The sequence below is a fragment of the Cajanus cajan genome, chromosome 6, assembly GCF_000230855.2.
Source record: "Cajanus cajan strain Asha chromosome 6, NIPB_CcT2T_4, whole genome shotgun sequence".
Classification (NCBI taxonomy): Eukaryota; Viridiplantae; Streptophyta; class Magnoliopsida; order Fabales; family Fabaceae; genus Cajanus; species Cajanus cajan.
In genome coordinates, this window is record NC_138522.1 from 59,877,119 (window position 1) to 59,898,624 (window position 21,506).

The window sequence follows — 21,506 nt, forward strand, 5'->3', positions numbered from 1 at the left end:
GTTTTTTATGAAATCTATAAAATAAAGATAATACACATTTTTTAAAAGTAACATTTATTTTCTAAAAAAAATAAAGAGGGTCTTTTTTCTTCTTCAACACGTATGGCTGCTGGTTGAACACGTTTTCGGCTGAAAACAATACCTAATTCCTTTAACTATTTATATTTTAATTGTTCATCGAGAATAAAAATTGAGAAAAAAAATTATATCGAAAAACTATCAATGGATATCAGAAACCTCGATTTATACATAAAATTCAAGAAAGAAGAATGATAAAAACATAGGAAATTGAAAGATAAGCGACAATAGCACTAGCCACGAAATTTTCAATCTACTAAATTTCAATTTTTTGTTCTAATTGAAGTATAGGGAATTTTTTGTTCTCGCCTTTTTTAAAATTCACAATATTATGTTATAATTTATAAGTAAATTTCAAACTAATCAGTATAAAAGTGTATGAAATAGAAAATTAAAAAACAAAATATTGAGAGCCAGTATAAAAATTAAACGTTACAAGTAAATAATTCTAAAATTTTAATGAATTATTAGTGTGTTAGAAATAAGTGAGTATGACAATTTGATTGTGTTTTTTATGGATCTAATCGTGCTAGCTAACAAATGAAAGGGGTGCCAAGGGTACGAGAGTCGAAAGCTTTAACTTCTTAATTTGATATAAATATAGGTTAGGGGAATTTAAACATTGAAAAATATGCGTATAGTGAGTAATGAGTAAATTAAATAAGTAAATTTAATATTATATTATTATTTAAAATATTAAGACATTAGGTATATAGATCATTTTTTTTTATACTATTCAACATGTCTAATTTTAATTAATGTGAGACTCATTTTATAATTGAATTTCAACATTTCTCTTTAAGTATGACTATCTTTCACATGTTCACACTCTCTCTCAAGTGAAAGTCTTTTTTATTCATGAGTATTCAACTATGACTTATTTGCACTGACATTGCGCATCAATATAAGAATCTATACACCAATTCACTATTAGCATTAAAAAATAATTATATTGCTCAATATTCATCAAAGTCGATCACCAATCATTTGGTAAAACCGTCAACTTTAATACTACTATTAGGTCGAGGGAGTTTAAACATCAAGGAGGGAGCATCCACATGGTGTGAGTAGTGAATAAATCATATAAGTGAATTTAATACCATAACATAATTCAAGATCTTAAGGCATTAAGCAGGTGAGTATTTATCACTTATATATATATTATTCAATATATATAGTTCTAATTGATATGAAATTTATTTTACACTTAAATTTAAACAATAAAAGTTTTTTTTTTTACATAAAAAAACTTGAATTCATTGGTGATGTTTGAAGACTCAATATATAAATAAAATATATGATTATTAGTACTAATAAATTCAACATATCATTCATTTCTTATTAGTAAGATTAAGCTAATGACTTGTCGGATTCTTATTAAGAGCCACTTGAGCATATATTTCAAAATTATGGTAAGATCATTTATCTTAAAGGATTAGAATGTAGTTTGAGCTTGGCATATTAGTCCAAATCCAATAACGGTATAATATAAATAAATTGTATTCTAAGATAAAAAAAAGATACTTTTAGATAACATTTATTAAAACATTTATTATATTTTTCTAGTTGAGATTCGGGACTTACTTGAATGTTGGAATAATTTTTACATGTTAGGCCAAAGACGTCTTTTTCTTCACAGATGTGTTAGGTCAAAGATATTAAGATGAAGAGTAATAAACCAAATACTCAAGAAATGAAAATCAAGGACTTGAAGGAGGATGATGAAATTAATATTGTACTCTTGTGCAGGCATAATTTTGATTTTTTAAATTAAAATAACAAAATTAAAAAATTAAAATAATTGTAATTATATTTTTAATTTTTTTATATAATATAAAATACAGTTATTGTCGATAATTGAAAATTAATGGTTTAAAATAGTGATTAAAATTACATGTATGTGTGGAACAAGTGATGAGAGCAGTCACGCACGAGGAAGCATTGGCCGTTGATTTACAATCGCAATTGTCAGTCAGACGATTGCTACGAAGGCAAATCAAAACACACCAATACTGTAAGAACTTAAACAACACTTGTACAAAAGTTAGCAATATTCATCCTTCAATTAGAAATTACAACAGAGAACAAGTAACTAAGCAAAGGAGGGAGTTTACGCAATTTAAGAGCATCTCCAATGAGATTGCTTATAAGTACCTATTTGTGTCACATCACTGTCACATCAGTTCAGACCCATTTTATGGGTTGCTTAAATTTTAACAAAGTTGCTTCTACAAATAACTTTGCTAAAATTTAAACAACTCATAAAGTGAACTAGAACTAATGTGGCAGTGATGTGACACAGGAATTGCTTATAAGCAAACCCATTGTAGATGCTCTAAGTGGGTATATATCATCGTACATAACTTATTTTCATTTTTTTTAAGTAATTTTTTTTTTCTTCTAATCTATCAATTTAAGAATTTCTAATAATGTTTTATTTATAATAGTTCAGGAGTAGGAGTGAAATAAAGAATAAATAAATAAGAAAATTTAAAATAGAGTAAAAAAGAATAGATATAAGAAGGGAAGATAAAGAAAAAAATTGATTACTTGGATGAGTAATTTTTTTTAAATGAACATTATATATAAAAAATTACAATAATTAAAAAACTACATTTTAGTTAAAATGTGATTGTTTTATATATATAATTTTTCTCAATTTTTTTAATTCGTGTTATAAAAATATTTTCTTTTGAAATATATAAAAACAAACAATTGAAAAAATCTCCTCCCCTCGTATTATGTGCATACCTATTCGGTCCAACATACTAGTACAAAACCAATTTAGTAAATTATTTGTTAGATAAAGGCAAACTATTTGTTAAAATTTTGATGCATGACTGGTTTACATTTATCTAATCTAATAATAATAAGCGAAATGAAACACTATGATATAATATAAAATTTTCATACAATTGTTTATATATTCTATTCTATAATGTATTAGAATAAAAAAATTAATTTCATCATTTGGGAAAGTGAATAAAATGATATAAATAATAAATTACTTTCATATTATACTTGTTAAAATAGATAGCAAAATTCATGCATGGAGTAAAATGTAATGAGTTAATCATTTATATACTGTTAGTGAAATTTTTTATACTGGCAACCAATTAGATCTTTTAATTGTGTCATGTCACTATTACCAGTGTAATGACAAAATTAAAAGATTTAATTGGTTACCAGTGTAAAAAAATTTTACACTAACAATATATAGTTTATTAACTCAAATGTAATATGATATATCTCTTATTAGCTACCATTTCATTTTATCTTATTTTAAATCATTTAAAAAGTGGTAACTATTGGTAATTTTGTATATATGGTTATATAATAATAACTTGTACATTATATTAATACTTTTTATCAATAAAAAAATATTATAACAAAAGACAATGAGAGTATAATTAATTTTCTCATGCATCTATTTCAACTTTTGAACTTTAAGATGACCTTCATGACTATGTACATTATATAATACAGGTAAATCAATTAAGTTAAATGAGAATAATAATTAGTAGAATGAAATGAAACGTGGCTGATATATTTTTTAATTACGATATCAAAGTAATGAAAAATGAGTTTGTTTTCATTTAATTTTTCGTTCCTACCTTCATATAACATTTTCATAACTAAATATGAATAAAATAACTTGAATTGTCTATTGCTAAAAATACAAATAAAATTAAATGGAAGGTACAAAGCAAGAAAGTGTCTTTTCATAGGTAGTAGTGTTGCTCCAGCACGACAAATTCCTTAAACTCTCAAGAACGAGTTCAAAGGTGTCCGCTGTATCTTGCTTTGCTTTATCAATTAAAGTCGGCGGTGAATGTGATTTCATGTCAATCTTCAACTTTGGGGATTCAAACTCAGGTACGGATGGCTTCTGTGCTGCTTTTCCTCAAGAGGTCTGCTCTTCTCAAATGACTTCCGACATGTTTGGTTTCACGTTCAAGGCTTCTTAATATTTTCTCCCTCACTTTAACTCTATTGAGAATTTATTTATTTTCTTTGAGCATGTGATATATCTCTTTGTGAAAGTAGACAATGAAGGAGAATGATCAAAGAAAACAAGTTAAGACAATATTTGATTAGAATGTTAGTTTTAGCTTTTGTTCTCTTTTTTTTTTTTTTTTTTTTTTTTTTTTTTCTCGTATCAGTTAAGCCATTTATATTTCTTATTATGATTAATTCATTTAGTACATAATGAACAAGATTTAACCTATATTTAATTTTTTATGTTAATTTTTCAAATGAACTTGCCGTATGAAAATCCTATGTGTACCTTTTTTGAATAGGCAAGCTTTATTAACATTTTTGAATATTTATGAAGACAAATTCAATAAATGTTTTCATGATATAGTCATACGAAATTTGTTAATGACGAGAAAACAAAGATTACAAGATATTAGTAATTATGTTTTTTTTTGTGTGTGTTTCATGTAACACCACTCCTAATTTATATAACAATGTAATTTACTGAAATAAGAAAATTGTTGGTTATAAAAGTAAAGAAAAAAATTAAAAGCTTAATGTTGTTAATTTTAGGGCTTGTTGATCCATTTGTAATAAAGAAATCTAACAAAATTATTTAAAATTATCCAAATCTACGATTATTTACATATATTATAAGAAATATTATATATAATAATATATATAAAAAATATTATTATAAATATAATATATATATATATAATATAATTATACATAATTTTTTAATATTTATTTTAAATGTGATTTAACAATATATTTTATGTTTTATTATAGTTTATATTCACACTTTTTAATAATATATAAATATATATTATATTTATTATATAAGTGAAAGTAATTTTTTAGTAATCGTTATTATTAGACATGTGTATGACAATTTTTTTTTTTTATAGTGTTACTCTTATTATAGTTATATCTTTTTCCTTAAGAAAATTATCATTACAAGACGAGACCGTTAACGATCATGGATAGTCAATATCTTGTAGATATTAGTTGTAAAAGGTAGTAGCTATTATTTTTTATAATATATTTTTGGCCGTACTTGAATTACATTCTTACCCATCCATGATTCTAGTTTTTGTTTGGAGTTTAGGAAAGAAAACTATCTTCACATAATACTTCTCACATGTGTAGTCAATCTTTTTATTTATTTATTATTATTAATTGGAAGAATAAAGAAGAAAAGAAAGTCCACAAGGCCATTGTAAAAAATATAATAATGATTTGATTTATTTTTCAAAATAGGAAAATCATTGTAGTAGTAGTATTAATATTCGACTAGTTGTATTGCATTTTATTTGGCAGCTGAAGCTCTTGGATTGCCAATTTTTGAGTCCATATCTACAATCAATTGGATCAGATTATAAAGACGGGGCAAACTATGCTACAATGGGTCCAGTGTGCTTTTGCCTAATATCTCTGTTTGTCATTGGCATCAGCCCTTTCTCCCTTGATAATTGATATCCAGCTCAACCTAATGCAGCAATTCAAAGCTAAACTCAAAGAAGTTGATCAACAAGGTACAAATGTACTAACTACTTGTGTCCCCCCACCACACATATATATAATTTTTCTTCACTGTTGTAGTAGTGTAATAATTTCTTTTGATTATTTTCAGGAACAAACTCTCTTCACGAGATATATTTGGGATATCTATTTACACATTCTATATTGGCCAAAATGATTTTACTTCCAACTTAGCAACCATTGGCATAAGTGGAGTCCCACAGTACTTCCATCAAAGTCGTTTTACAAATTTCTGCCCCCATTAAGGTGAGATTACCTTAACAATCAACCCCATCTCAAATCTAATGTTAATGATTACTAAAACAAAAAATGTTATTAATTTGAATTGTGCTCAATAAAATTCCTAGGAGCTATATAATCTTGGAGGGTGTACATTTATGGTTCTTAATCTTGCACACGTGGGATGTTTCACTTCATTATTGGAGGAGCTTCCTCGTGATATAGTTCAGACCTTGATGAATTTGGATGTTTGGTTTCTTACAATAATGCTGTAGTTGACTATAGTAACATGCTGAAAAAGACATTGAATCAAACTAGAAAAAATCTTTCTGATGCTTTTGTCATTTATGTTGACATCCACAACGTGTTGTTGGAGCTTTTCCAACATCCGCTTCTCATGGTCTATACTTATTTAATATCTTATTTAAAAACTTGAGATATTAGAATGGTATTTTTATGACACCTTTTTGTAACTAAAATAATTCCATCATTTTTTCCCCTTGGAATAGGGCTTCAATACGGTATAAAAGCATGTTGTGGATATGGAGGGAGTGGCTACAACTTTGATCCCAAAGTTTATTGCGGCGATGCCAAAGGGATAAATGGAAGCACAGTGACAGCAACAGCCTTTGACGATCCCTACAACTATGCGAGTTGGGATCGGATCCATGCTACAGATGTTGCAAACAAGCTTATTTTACCTTTGCCATTATTAATGGATCTTATTCTGATCTCCATTTCACATTTCAGGAACACTGTGACCTTCCCTATAGCATTTCACAACAATTTTATTATTTCACATTTCACCCTTAACATCCCATATGACAAATATATGACTAGATATGTTAATTTAGCACTTTTAATTTATTTTCAATGAAGACTAAAGTTCAAAACAATTTTGTTCCAAGTCATTTACATGAAGTTAATGATAAACGAGAGGAAAATTGAACACAAGGAAAGTAGCAACGCCATTTCACTCCAAAATTGTTGGGCTCTAATAATTATTTAAGCTTACAATATGACAAGTTAATTTCTTCAATCCATAATGTATTAAAATGCTATTTTCTTCTAGACCTTCCTCCAATCTTCTCTTTCTTTTCTTCTTCACAAGGTCAATTATGACTACATAATTGGATAAAAGGCGATGAGGACAAATCAAAACCAATAATAAATCTTAATGTAATGAGAATTTATCGAGTTACTATTATTGAAACTCTATATATTAATATGGCAAAGAGAAATAATAAAATGTATTCTTATAATTTGATTATATGATCCTCTTTTTATATATGTAGAAATTGGTACAAAATTATAACTGTCAAAATAACTTGAAATATGAGTCAATTCAATTATTATGGATTTAAGTCGGATTGAGTAATTTATTTTTTGCTCATTTTGATAATAAGAAAAAATAGTTTGACCCACTAACAACTTAACTTACCACTTGTTGACCCATGTTATTTTTTTTTTTGTTATTCTTCGTGATTTTCAAATGTTAGTTTTTGTGATTATTTAATTATATTAATAACTAAATTTTATACATACTCATCATTAACTATGATAATTAATATTAATTTAATATTATTTGTTAATATTTCATGTCACAAAATTTTTTACTTCCTTTATAAATTGGTTGTGATTAATATTTACTTTTTTTTTGACAATTTTTTCATTTCATTGTTAATACAATTGTAATTTTAAGATATAAGATTCTAATAGATCATTCTATTAAGTTCAATTAATTTTCTTGTGTGTGTATTTTTTTTTTTAAATTAAGTGGGTTAATTTATTTAACCTACTAATGGTGGGTTTGACTGGTATTTTTTATATGAGTTAGTTTGAATTGACCTATCTTTCAAACAACTTGTGGTGAGTTGAGTCAAATCAAGTTATCTACTTTGACAAATCAATTCAAATTTGATTTCATAACAAATTAAAGAATAGGAAAATAATTAATTATCAACTAATGTAACTAACAATTTTCTATTTTAACACACTCGAAAACTGGGTCAAATATATTCAAAAAATTTATATCAAGCACCAATGGACGAAAAAGTAGTAGATGAAATAGGTTTGGTGAAAAAATGCCAACTAATGCATAAATTTTATTAGAACTAGTTGAATAGAATTATTCAACACCTTCTTTAATAAAATGATACTTTATGTATTTAAAATTCTCCTTAAATGTGGAATTAGAAGTCGATCATAAAGATGATTAGTTATCACAATATAACACCAAACTTAGGCCAATTGAGAAATGAAAATTAAAATTAATAAGTAGTCAATCATGAGAGACAAGTTGGGCCGACCTATTATTTACACAAACCATGTTTATTTTGCTAATGTCTAGCATGCAGGTTTGGTACCTTTCAAGCCTGTTTATTAGTAGTTAAGTTACCTCATATATTTTTTAACATAAAATTACAGAGTTCAACTTATCCTTACTCGATAGATTGAACCAATTTTGATACTTCTAATAAAAGTCATAAGTTATGTTATAAAGTCAACTCACTTGCGATTACAACAACAATACAATATTCTATTTTTGATGAAAATTTGGACACCACAATTTTTTTTTCTAACACGCGAGAGTAACCAATAAACACGTATGGCCTGAGTTTGACCTTCAAGTATCTAAAAACCTTCATCGTTTAACATTTGCATAGGACAATTTAATTGGTGTAAGGTGACTTTAGAGGTCAGGAACTCAAGCAGAGCTAAATCCTTCGCATTACCAAACGAAACTGTTTGATGATTACATAAATGGGTTTTAACTATTTCAGTTTTGTAAGTGTTATTTTTAGACAACGAGCTTGTTAGTTTTGCTTGTACTTCTATTTTATCCCATTTTGCTTCAAGGCATAAGGCATAACATAGTACAAGTTATTTGTGTCATTCACAATAATGCCTTGTTTGGTAAAGAAAAAATGGGCGAAAAATAGGGTGAGAGAGTGAAAACAAGAGAGTGAAAATGAGAGAGATTGTTTGATTTAGTAGAATTAAATAGGAAGAAAATTAAAAGATGATAGATCTCACATTTTTATTTATTTATTTATCTCTCCTATTTCTTATATATATCTTATATCTCACCTATTTCTCACTTATTTCTCTTAAACCAAACAACCAAATTTCTACTTTATTTTCTTTACTTATTTCTCTTCACTTTTTTATTGATTTTTTTTTTCTTCACTCTATTTCTTTCCTCTCTACTGACCACAAACACAAGCTAAGTGTTATTATTGGATGGTGGAGACTAAAACTGTACAAGTTTTTCATGTTAGTTATTTGATCTTATTAATGTTCTTTTCCCTTTTGTAGGAAGCAGTCGTACCTAATACCTAATACAATTCTGAAAGCCAAAGTCAACCTCAAAATAATTATTAAACTACTACATATTACCAATATTCACTAATACAAATCTGATTGTACAAAATTAATGAGTTGGATTTGGATTTAAATTTCAAGAAGAATCTATCAGAAATTAATAAAAAAATAAAAAGAAAAATAACTTAAAACTGGGCACAAAAACCATGTCCCATAATAAACGGCTTAAAAAACAGGTAGAAGTGATATTTGAATCACGAGTCTAGAGACGGCATGTCACGGGATTCATAAATGCTAATAATTAAACATTATATAATTTTAAAAATATATTAATATGTATTATTTAAATGTATATTAATAAATATAAACATTTAATTAATGTTCATTTAATAAAATATAGTATTTTAACATATACCTTAGGATTGATAAATATGGACCACATTTGACGGTCACAAAAGGCGCGAATTGTGTTTGGGTCTTTAGAATTGATAAAAAAACCCAAACCAAAAATGACGGGCTCCAAATAAAAAAAAAAAATTAAATCGACTAAATGTGTAAGTATTTTTTATTTTTTATTCCAAAGACCAGAAAAGGATAAAAGTTTGCTTTGGCACCTTAGTCTTTATTTGAAGTCCTACTTTCCCACGTTGGTATAACCGGTTCTTTTAAAATTGGACCGGAGATTCAATCGGTATATATAGTATTTTAAAGTTTAATAGTGATGATATTATTATTGATATAAAATTAATATTAAATAAGTATAATGTTACAAATATAAATTAATATTATTACACTTTATTCTATATGGTGAAATTTTATCAGGAGAGTCAAATCCTTAAAATCAAGTACAACACAACAATTTCAAATATGCTTTTAAAATTCTAGCAAAATCTTAACTTTGTAGCTAATAATGACATTGTTTTAAAGTTTATATTCAATTGAGGAATAATTGACGGTGATAATGATGGAAAATACTATTGCTAAATTCAGATAATTTTTTTTAATGAAATAGTAACCAAAATTTTCAAAGTGTTTATTTGTAAGTTTTCAAACTAAATTAAAATTATTTTAATCTCATTTTTGTCAAATACATCTATTTTAAACAACATGTTTAAAAATAAAAAATCAAAATTTTACAACTACTAAAATGGATTATTTAATATCCTTATTACAATTTTACTAATCATTATTTTTAGGGTGATAAATAAAAATTAAAAATAACAAGTCTTTATTAAAAAATATAATATTTAAATTAGTAATGCAATTTCTTTTTTATCAACTAGTATAAAAAAAGACACTTCACGTTTATGTATATATTGCTTAAAAGTAATAAAAAAAATAAGAAAAAAAGTAAAATTAAATATAAATGAGCATTTAACAATTAGAAAATCAGGTCTATAATAATTTTAGATAGTCTTAAGAGAGAATAAAAATTAAATAAATAATAATAAGAGAAAAAAGTGATTAAGAATTACAAAGACAAAATAATCTTAAAAAAATAAGAAAATGTACTTATATAACATATCACATTCCTCTAACTTTAAATTTCAGAGTTTAAATCTTGAATTTAATAAAATAACAGCACTAAAAAAGACAATCACAATATAATTAAAGTTTCAAAAAAGACTGATTTCTAATAAAATTAATAAATATTTCTATCAATACCATAATAAAAAAATCACATTTATTAATAACATTTCTTCGTCGTGACTGTTAAGGTGATAGTTAGCAAAACTAAACTGATATGTTAATATAATTTTTATAATAGTAATTTGTTGTTTTCTAAAATGCTTGTAAAATTTGAGAAATAAAATAGACTAATTAAAAATTACTACGATATGTGTTGCATGGTATATAAATGGTAAGCTTTATGTAATTAAGTATTCGATAAAATACGTTGAATATTAAATATACCAATTGTGTATAAGATATTTAGATCACTGATAACGAAATATTTTGATACATGATCCAATAAAAGGTATTATTTTCCTTCAAAAGAAAGTATTTTTGTACAGTTGAACGTGTACTCACTTCGTACTTGATACTGATGCTGGTGCTCAACGCACGTGCTCCAGGTTGGTTGCTTGGTACCACTCTCTTACTCTTGTGTTACCAGGTTACGGAATGTCACCAGTCTAATTAGGGATCATTACTTCAAATTTATGATAAAATTAATTCGATTGTATAATTAAAATTCTTTCCAACCACTAGGACGGAGTGAGAGACTAAAATAATATGTACATGATTTTAGTTTGGATTATGATTAATGTAATTCTAATCAATAATAAAAAATTAAAATTGTTTTTAAAATGTTGAAATGTAAGAAATAAAAAATATTATGTAGTGAGTCATGTACAATAAGCATTATTTTTTTTAATAAGAGGTATGACTTTTTCTCACCATATCAACTCATGGTGATAAAAAAAATAAAAACTCTAAATAAAAATAATATCATGGTTATATCCGCTTCTATTGTAAAAAAATAAAAATAAAAAATAATTATATACCCTAAATATTTTGATGGGTGTAATTAGATGTTGAATCTCATAATAAAGTTTAAAAAAAATTGAGAGTTTTTTTATTTATTGGAAATGATAAATATTTTTAAGTAAAGAAGCTTTTAATTTTTTTTTCTTTTCTAAATTACATCTAAACATGTTCATCATGTGTGTACATGTTCTCAGAATGATATATTTAACATGTTTTTTTTTTCAATCATTACAATTGTTACAGTATTACAAGATATATTAATCTTGAGTTGAATAAGCTGGAATGCTCCTTACTTGTGACATAAAAAAAAATGACCTTAAATAAAATAAATTTAGAGGCAGCAGCATCTGCATGTATATCAACTTGTAAAAAATGCTAGATTTTGGTTGGTAAATAAAGAAATAAAATTAGATGATGGGAAGTGACTTTTGTAAATAATACTACTTAGAAAAGAAAGGACAGAAAGAGAAACAGAAACATTATCTTGTCACTCTCACCTTCTTAACATAACATTATAAAAAAGCAAAAAGCAAAAAGCAAAAAATAAAATTATAAACAAGTGATTGGTAACCACATAAAAAAGGGAATAATGACCATGTTCCTCCAATTTCATACATTGTTAAAAAAACCGTCTCTAACTCATATCTACCGTTCTTCTCTCTAGCCAACCATAATATAATTCAAATAAATAAATTAATAAATAAATTTGGTTAAGGGCGTGAGCTAAGAAACTAAATGGCGCACCAAACAAAAACTAAAAAACGGAATTAATTAGCGAAAATTATTTAATGCTTACCGCAATTCAGAGTTTGGTTTAATGTTTTCGTAACAAAAAGAAAAAAAGAAAAAAAGAAAAAAAGAAGCATCTTTGCGTGAGTGTGGTGTTTTATTTGAGCGCCATTCATTAACATAGGGCTTGCGTTGCGTATCATTTGTTCTTCCTCTTCCTCTCTCTGCTTGCAGTTGCAGAGGTAGGAGGGTGATTTCGTAATTCAGAGGATGAAGGATTTCAATTCGGATCTATTCGACCCGGCCACGGTCATGGACTCATCCTCCGATTACTCTCGCAGTGCTTCCTCTTCCGATGCCGATTTCGGCTTCGCCTTCAACGACAGCAATTTCTCCGACAGGATGCTCCGCATCGAGATCATGGGCGACCCCCTCGAGGCCCGCCCCGATGCCCAGGGTTGCACCACCATCGCCGACTGGGCTCGCCACCGCAAGCGGAGGCGCGAGGATATCAAGAAGGACAATAACGGTATATTTATCACAGCCTTTTCTTCTTTTGCCTTTTTCCTTTCTTCACCAACTCAATGAGCGCAACATTGAGGTCTTCATCAAAGGGAGAGAGATTAGGGCAATTCTTTGGTGTTTCTTGCATCGCCTTCGTGGATTTGGAAATTATGCACGCTGCGCTTCTTTATCTTATTTCGGCTTCTAGGGTTTCAGTCATATGTTATGGAATAGTCCCTCCATTTCGAAATAGATGATAGTTTTAACACCAATTTCCCCCCTCCATATTAACTGATGTTTTAGGTTTTTAAAGAAGCATTACATTATTCAAAATAGCGGAACAATGATGCACACTGAGACGTCCTTGTGCATCTATGACATATTGTAAATGGAATCTGGGTTAGAGAATAAGTTATGAGGATATTTTAGTATATGATTAATCACAAGGAGTGTAATTATTGTGATTTGGAACATTTTCTTTATTCCACTCTCTCTAGACAAGACAATAAGATATAGGATGAGTTGAAATGAAACAGTTAAACCATATTGTTAATTATCTGGTTTCAATCAAACCCTCTAAAGATAAGAAGGAAATTATTTTTGCATATAATGCAAACAAACTTACTTACGACTTTCTAGGGTAATAAATTGCTCTTGATTACTCAGTTACCCATTTTTTTCATTGGTACTGAGCTTACTTGCCTGCTGATTGGTTGTGAAAGATTCATTGGTTTTTTGGTAACTCAATGTGGTACCTGACTATTTGGTATGTTTATTATTTGTCAAATATTCATCGGTTGTTCATAATGTGCTTCAAGCATTGATGGTCAAAATCAACCACTGATGGGTGTTTGGCAAATGACAACTCATCCAAGTTACTGGTACCTAAGAGTAAAACAAGGGACCAATGCAACACCTATATAAAACCCTTTTACACTTTGGTTGTTGAGGAATCCAGCGGTGCTCTTGAATCTAAGAGGTAAAATGAACAATAGTTTTGTATCGTTGCTTGATGTTTTGGGTGATTCATGAATTTTGAGAAATATTTCAATTGAGTTGAGAATGGAATAGGGCCTTTTTGATGTTTTATCATGTATCCGATTTTTTTGACTTGCATAAGCCTTATGAATAGGATTTCAATGTTATGATAAGAGCCAAAGCAAACTCTAAGTCTTGATTATGTGCATGGATTTTTACCTAAAAGGAGCCTCCTCTATGTCATACATAATATATTCTCTCTGTTGCTTGCAGTTGTTGATCTTACTTTATTGCCTGACGAGCAAATTTTGAATGGGAATCAACCTGATATGGATGATTTTCTACCTTCCGAGAATCAAGATGAAGAGGCAGCTGCAATGGTTGAAGAATCCCCTTCAGGTATTTAAATAATAATAAAAAAAAAATCTTAAACATATTTTCTCAATTATAGTTTTTTAAGAGATATTGTACCATGGTTATCAAAATCAGATAATTCATGATACCAATTGTAATTATTGTATGGTTTGGTGACTTTTGTTTGAGTCAATGGATGAATGATATGGATTGATGCTTGAATCACCAGCTGGCCAGAATCACATGATCCAGTGTGGAAATTGTGAGTTGTGGCCTGTATGACGATTAGGCTGCTGCTACAACCATCCATTTCACAAAGTCGGGCTGTGAATAACCTAACATGACCTTAAGCTGAAAAATATCTGATTTTTTAGTTTTTGGGTAGAGAGAAAAGAAGAATGGTGCATTTTGGCTTTTCTGTATTTCCAAATTTCAACGGATGTTGCCTTTTTTGATACCATTATCAATGAAGATTGATTTGTGTTAGTGTGGGGGAATTCTAAGAAACAAAGAAACCTATTTTTTTCTTTCATTCTTTTATCTCTAAAATAAAGTGTCATTTCTTCCAATGACTCTTGCTGTTCTTTCCATTATTGACTATGCAATTCAAAGTGTTAAGCTTTGTCAGCAGACAACTTAAAATTTTTCCCATTTCATATTGTGTCTTTTTCTCATCATCACAATCCCTTGGTTACTTAGTGTTATGAGGTTTTTTTTAATAAATTAGCTTATATTTGTGTTAATAGTGATGCTCAAATATGACTGTATAACATGATTTTGCCTTTTAATTTATGAATCATGTAATATACATATTGAATCATTCATGATTCAAAAGTTAAATTGGCGATTCACCCTCCCCTCCCATCTATTTATTTATTTATTTGGTTGCATTTGTTGCTGTTTATTGAGTCACAGATTTCCTTTGGGTTTGAAAAACATGTTTTTTTTTTTTTTGATGAAGTTCTTGAATATAGAAGATCAGTATGCTAAGTTTCCCTTTGAAAAGAGAAATTAGTATGTAAAGGAAGTTACATACTTGATAAAGAAAGATAATGATAGAAATAGAACATTCTCCTTTTGCTTGCAAGAATAAAAGATTTCTTTTCCTGAAGTTGCTTGTTCTTCTCAATGATTTAAGTTGGTTATTGTTAACATAGGTGACGAGGCAGCAAATTGCAATGATTCGAATTGGAATATGGATTGCTCTGCAGTTGTGAGAGTTAGAACACTACACATCAGTTCTCCTATCTTGGCTGCCAAAAGTCCTTTCTTCTACAAGGTAAATGTCTTTTTATATTGGTTAGATTTAAAAAATTCTGTTAAAAATATGTTTGCTTAGTTGTGTTTATTTTGCAGCTTTTCTCAAATGGAATGAGGGAGTCAGAGCAGAGGCATGTCACCCTGAGAATTAATGCTTCTGGTATTATTAAATTACATAAAAAGCTTTTTAGATTATTTGCTCTATCAGATTTGTTCATTTTGGTTTTTCCTCTAATTGTTGCCTTACTAATGTCATGCTTCCTTTTCATGTTACAGAGGAAGCTGCTCTTATGGAGCTTCTGAATTTTATGTATAGTAATACCTTGAACATTACTTCACCACCTGCTCTATTAGATGTGTTGATGGCTGCTGACAAATTTGAAGTTGCTTCATGTATGAGACATTGTAGCCGATTATTGCGGAATATACCTATGACACCTGAGTCTGCATTGCTTTACCTTGAGCTTCCTTCTAGCGTCTTAATGGCTGATGCAGTTCAACCATTGACTGATGCTGCAAAGCAGTATCTTGCGGGGCGATACAAAGATATAACGAAGTAGGTTTTTCCACTTTTTATGAAACTTGATGACATGGTCTACATTTCATGCATTATAAAATATTGTATTTTTTTGTGTACATTTCATGCAATGTAAACTCAAATTTATTTTCATATTGGGATGTATGCTTCCTCTTCCAACTTCCCTGGAAGCTAGTGATATGTTTGAAATCAGTTGTATCCACTGTGTTGCATTTTGTTTTGAAAAACTATTTCTCTTGTGCTCATTTCTAGCTGCATCAAATTGTTGGAACCCTTGTAAATCAAGTTCATGTGTTATAAACTTTTAAATTGGCTTTTATTATATATAATTTTGGCATGCCTTGAGTGAAAGTTTGTTGTTAATATTTTGGCCTATTTGCATTATTGTGCAACTGGATAACAGATAAAAAGTTTCTATTAGTATTGTCTGCTGCAGCAAAGAATATAATATTCATATAGTGTAATCGGAAGGAGCTGATATGCTCATAAATGTTCTTTGCATTATTGTTTTGGATTCTTAATCTTATGATGTATTACTCTTTCGAAAACCACTTGTTGCTCCTATTGTCTTTCTTTATTCTCTTAATCTCAAATGTAGTTTTTGGTTTTTCCTTTTGAATCTAATAAGTTTCACATATGACCAGGTTCCAGGAAGAGGTTATGGGATTGCCTCTAGCTGGAATAGAAGCAATTTTGTCTAGTGATGAACTTCAGGTTGCCTCAGAGGATGCTGTATATGACTTTGTGTTGAAGTGGGTTCGAATACAGTACCCAAAAATTGAAGATAGGAGAGAAGTCCTGGGTACACGACTAGCCCGTTTAATTCGTTTCCCTTACATGACCTGCCGAAAGCTTAAGAAGGTCTTAACCTGCAATGACTTTGACCATGATGTTGCATCCAAGCTTGTACTTGAAGCCCTATTTTTCAAGGCTGAGGCTCCACACCGCCAACGGATACTAGCTGCCGAGTCTGCTTCCTTCAATCGTCTTTTTGTTGAGCGGGCATACAAGTATCGCCCTGTTAAGGTGGTGGAATTTGAACTTCCCAGGCAGCAGTGTGTGGTTTACTTGGATCTAAAGCGGGAGGAGTGTGCCAATTTGTTCCCATCTGGCAGGGTTTATTCTCAGGCATTCCATTTAGGTGGACAAGGGTTTTTCTTATCAGCACATTGCAACATGGACCAACAGAGCTCTTTCCACTGCTTTGGCCTGTTTTTAGGAATGCAGGAAAAGGGCTCAGTCAGCTTTGCCGTTGACTATGAATTTGCCGCAAGGTCAAGGCCAACAGAGGAATTTGTTAGCAAGTACAAAGGCAATTACGTATTCACCGGGGGAAAGGCCGTTGGCTATAGAAACTTGTTTGCAATTCCGTGGACAACATTCATGGCTGAAGATAGTCTTTACTTTATCAATGGTGTACTCCACCTCAGAGCTGAGCTCACCATCAGACACTGACCGGGATTTATATCTGTAAACCTTTTCTTCTAGATGGTAGCTCTGACTTTTTTGGGGCTATGTTTCTCATTTTCCTTTAACCTGTTGTACTCCTAACTAATATCCGGGCAATGTGCACTAGGTGGCTAGTGCTGCATGAGATCAAATGAATTATCAGGATTTGACTTTTTCTCTTACATGTACAAGAGTTTGTGTAGCTACAGGAAGGACATGTCTCGTTTTTAGGTGGTTTCGTTTTAACAACAAAAAATGTAACTTGTTCTAGCTCTAACTTGTCACATTAGGTCAATTATCTACCGGGACTTTTAATAACGCAATATATAGATTTCTGAAGTGCATGCGTCATTTTTAAGTGTCGTAGGTATATTATTACAAATGGTTCATATCATTTTTTGTATGCTGTTTGGTTGGAACTTGGAAGGAAATGGGAGAGGCAACAGGAAGGATAGGGGTAATAACGAGGATAAGAGTATTTATCTTCTCATTTTCGCATCCTTTCTAGCTTCTATTGTTGTGGGGTTTGAAGAAAGAAAATGTTTAAAGTGTGTGGGCAATGTTGATTATATTAATTTTAGTTCAAATACTTGGGTTTATTAATTTTATTGTCCATTAAAGGGTATACTTATAGTTAATTTATTTTTTTGGCTCATCTAACAAGTAAAAAGAATTGTTTTTTTTAATAAAAAATCATTTCTCTCTTTTTTCTTTCTTCAAATCAAACATGCGTTAAAAATTAACTTCCTTGAAGCATGTATGTCAAGGTTCATAAAAGGAGTCATTAATTTACACACGTATTTAGAGAACGTTTCAAAAGTAAAGAGCATATATGATATAAAAAATAAAAAATAAAAAACCCATATATGGTGTACTGGAAGTGGAAGAGCATGTGGTGAAATTTGTATTTGAGCAAGTGCAAGGTGTATGATTGATGGAATGGATGTTGAAGATATAAGTGAAGTAATCGTGGCGCAGTTCACTTCGCATTCATGGCATCGAAGGACAGAAAAGCCTATTCTAACTCTTGCTAAATAGGAAAGGAATGAAAATCCGGAATTTTGCTGGTATGTGGTATTGGAATCCAGTTCTTAATCAACTAACCACGTACATGCTATAATCAACGAGTGAATAAGTTCGATATATCTTCTTTTAATCTTTCCCACGGAAGAATAATGACTTTTTCAATACCAAAAAGCTTTGTATCGCTTTCCTTTTGGAAATCTTTTTTATGTTTATTTGTATTTTATTCATAACAGAATGCAATAAAAAACATTTTTACTTACCATGTAAAAGATTTGTATATGTCACTTGATCGTAATTGTTATATGCAATAAATCTGTTGATTTTTACAATATTTAGAAAGAAAAAAAAGTCATTTCTACCATGAATATGACCAATTCATGGGATGAGTTGTTGGTCCAAAACAGGACCAACCTAATTATTTTTAAGCTTAAATTAAACTCTGAAGTGAAATATTTACAAAAATAAAAAAAAATTGGGGTCTTATAAAATAATTTTTCCTTTTAAAAAACTCTATTTACTAAGACAAAAAACACCTTTTATCACTGCAGTAAATCAACTAATAACAAAAGTTGTATAAATATTAATACTAATATTTTTTTCAAGAAGTTTAAAAGCAAGAACTGGACTAATTTAATATTCAGGTCGACCCTGATACAAAATAAAAATTTCATTATAAAGTGGTTTGAGGCTGAACTGGAGACTGAGGATTTGACCCTAGTCCAAGATATAACTTAAAAATAGGTATTTTTAAACAAGTATTTTTAAAAAGTAATTATATAAAAAGTATATGAGAGTTATGTTTAAAAAAATAAAAAATTAATTATTTTAAAAACATAAATCAGACAAACACATCAAAAAAAGTGTTTATTTTATTTTGAAAAAAACTTTTATATAAAAAAAATTAACTAAAGAAATGAGTATAAATGAGTTTAAATGGTTATCTCTTAAATTTACGGCTATCCATATGTGTAATTGTAGGTGACTCTTGTATAACTTAACAACCAAAATATATTTTAAGAGACATGTATATAATTATTGTGGCAATTTCGAGTGAAAGTTTTGTGATATATATATGAGTTGGACTTTTGTTAAAGTTGGGAGATGTTCGAAACATTTTCCACCTTCAAATTATCGTTTAATTATGTCTATTAATATACATTAATATTTTAAAATAAATTTATTAACGATGGAATGGTGAAAATGAAACAAGGTTAACTAAATTATTTTTTAAGAAAATATAGTTAACATAGCCAAAAAAAAGAGAAAAATAGTGGCACGGAAGACGCAACGCGTGAAAGTATAGAGAGAGAGAGGAAAAAGGAATATATATATAAATAAAAAAAGAAGAAGAAAATGGAAAGACGGAAGCGACCTTGGAGGAATATATAAAGGTGCGATTAAAACAGACATTAGGACACGGTACTCAGAAGCTGGTATTTGGAAGTGAATAGAAGGGAAAAGAAAGAAGCAAAAAGAAAAAAGAGGGATAAGGAATTAGGGTTAGGGTTAGGGTTGTTGAATCAAGATGCCGAAGAACAAGGGAAAGGGAGGGAAGAACAGGAAGAGGGGGAAGAACGAAGCGGACGACGAGAAGAGAGAGCTGGTGTTCAAGGAGGACGGCCAGGAGTACGCGCAGGTCCTCCGCATGCTCGGCAACGGTCGATGCGAGGCCATGTGCATCGACGGCACCAAGCGTCTCTGCCACATCCGCGGCAAGATGCACAAGAAGGTCTGGATCGCCGCCGGCGACATCATCCTCGTCGGACTCCGCGACTACCAGGACGACAAGGCTGACGTCATCCTCAAGTACATGCCTGACGAGGCCAGACTCCTCAAGGCCTACGGCGAGCTGCCTGACACCACTCGCCTCAACGAGGGCATCGGCGCCGGCTTGGACGAGGAGGACGACGCCACCGCCAACGACTACATCGAGTTCGAGGATGAGGATATTGATAAAATCTAATCCTCTTATCCTATTTCTCTATCTACTATTTCTATTTTCCTTGTTCGACTTCTGTTTTATGCGCAATAACTCATACATATTTCCCATTTCGCTACTGCTGCTCCATATTTTATATGCGTGTTTTTAATTAGAGATTGTTCGTTCCAAATATAATTGGGGGAAAAAATTTAAGGGATTGCTCTCGTGTTTTTCTCCTTTGCTTCTGATAATTGTGGTGCTGATATAGGGATTGTTGATTGAATTGTTTCTCTTGATTCGATATTTAACCGTGATTACAATGAATGGAGTTTAGGGGATTGAAGGACATTTCGTCCCCACATATTCTGTACCTTTGTATCTATCTGTTCAAATACGGTCTTTAGGCTTTTTGTTCAGAGTATTCTCTTTGTATATGGCTCGATGACCGGTTTATGTAGAGCACAATAGCGTTATTGGATTATGGATAGTCATGGGAGAATGTATATCTGTCTTGTCAGATATGTCCATCTTTTTTAGCTACACCTTCCTGTCAGTTATGTTATATGTGGGTGATGTATCTGCATCTTACCCTATTTTTTTAAAAGGTTATGTGAATTCTTAACATGTCTTGACTTAAAGGGGTTCTGTACACTTGGGTGAGGGTGAGGGTGTGGGGAAGGGGAAATAGTTGTCCAGTTTCCTCGTTTTGGTAGTTTTAGACGGGACATGGCTTGTTATCTTGGTTGTGTATGGTTATCAAAATGATCCTTCAATGGGGACTCATGGGAGGGGTGAGAGTGGTCATAGATCTATTTGCAGGAAATGAGTTTGAGTTAGGTACCAAGGTGGATTCCTTCATGTTGCCTTCGTTTTCAACTCTCCCTTGTCCTGTTTTTTTTCTTCCTCGTCATCAGCTCTCTGCTATTACTTATTTTTATTGAGGTAATATTTTATTCGAATTATTCAATTTTAATTACTTAAATTGATCGAGTGTAAAAAATTGTACATTTTGTCTTTACACAAGTCAGGTTTGTCTCAGTTGGATCATGTGGTTGTTGTGAATGGAACTTGGAACAAAGTCTAGAAATATTAATCTGATCGAACTATTGTGTC

At 30.1% G+C, this 21,506-nt stretch overlaps 2 protein-coding genes and 1 long non-coding RNA gene across 3 annotated transcripts; all 3 read left to right on the plus strand.

The window, feature by feature from the left end:
• The first annotated feature begins 5,264 nt into the window (after positions 1 to 5,264).
• LOC145958877 (uncharacterized) lies at positions 5,265 to 8,638 on the plus strand. The gene is made up of 3 exons (XR_014434421.1): positions 5,265 to 5,594; positions 5,693 to 5,847; positions 6,330 to 8,638. It is a non-coding gene; the product is annotated as an uncharacterized LOC145958877 (long non-coding RNA).
• A 3,868-nt stretch (positions 8,639 to 12,506) lies between these two features.
• On the plus strand, positions 12,507 to 17,628 carry LOC109796928 (BTB/POZ domain-containing protein POB1). The gene is made up of 6 exons (XM_020356788.3): positions 12,507 to 12,892; positions 14,119 to 14,244; positions 15,357 to 15,478; positions 15,556 to 15,619; positions 15,736 to 16,015; positions 16,642 to 17,628. The coding sequence occupies exons 1-6, from the start codon at positions 12,634 to 12,636 to the stop codon at positions 17,450 to 17,452; spliced, it is 1,662 nt and encodes a 553-aa protein (XP_020212377.1). The 5' UTR covers positions 12,507 to 12,633; the 3' UTR covers positions 17,453 to 17,628.
• A 2,246-nt stretch (positions 17,629 to 19,874) lies between these two features.
• Positions 19,875 to 20,610, plus strand: LOC109796906 (eukaryotic translation initiation factor 1A). Its single transcript, XM_020356756.3, has one exon. It carries the CDS (start codon positions 19,998 to 20,000, stop codon positions 20,433 to 20,435), a length of 438 nt encoding a protein of 145 aa, XP_020212345.1. The 5' UTR covers positions 19,875 to 19,997; the 3' UTR covers positions 20,436 to 20,610.
• The last annotated feature ends 896 nt before the right edge of the window (positions 20,611 to 21,506 follow it).

Bases quoted from the DNA above. Each gene is read 5' to 3' on its own strand.
- LOC109796928 (XM_020356788.3), top strand. From the start codon at position 12,634: ATGAAGGATTTCAATTCGGATCTATTCGACCCGGCCACGGTCATGGAC. The intron at 14,245-15,356 runs GTATTTAAATAA...TTGTTAACATAG, and splicing joins GGTTGAAGAATCCCCTTCAG to GTGACGAGGCAGCAAATTGC. The intron at 15,620-15,735 runs GTATTATTAAAT...TTCATGTTACAG, and splicing joins CCTGAGAATTAATGCTTCTG to AGGAAGCTGCTCTTATGGAG.
- LOC109796906 (XM_020356756.3), top strand. From the start codon at position 19,998: ATGCCGAAGAACAAGGGAAAGGGAGGGAAGAACAGGAAGAGGGGGAAG.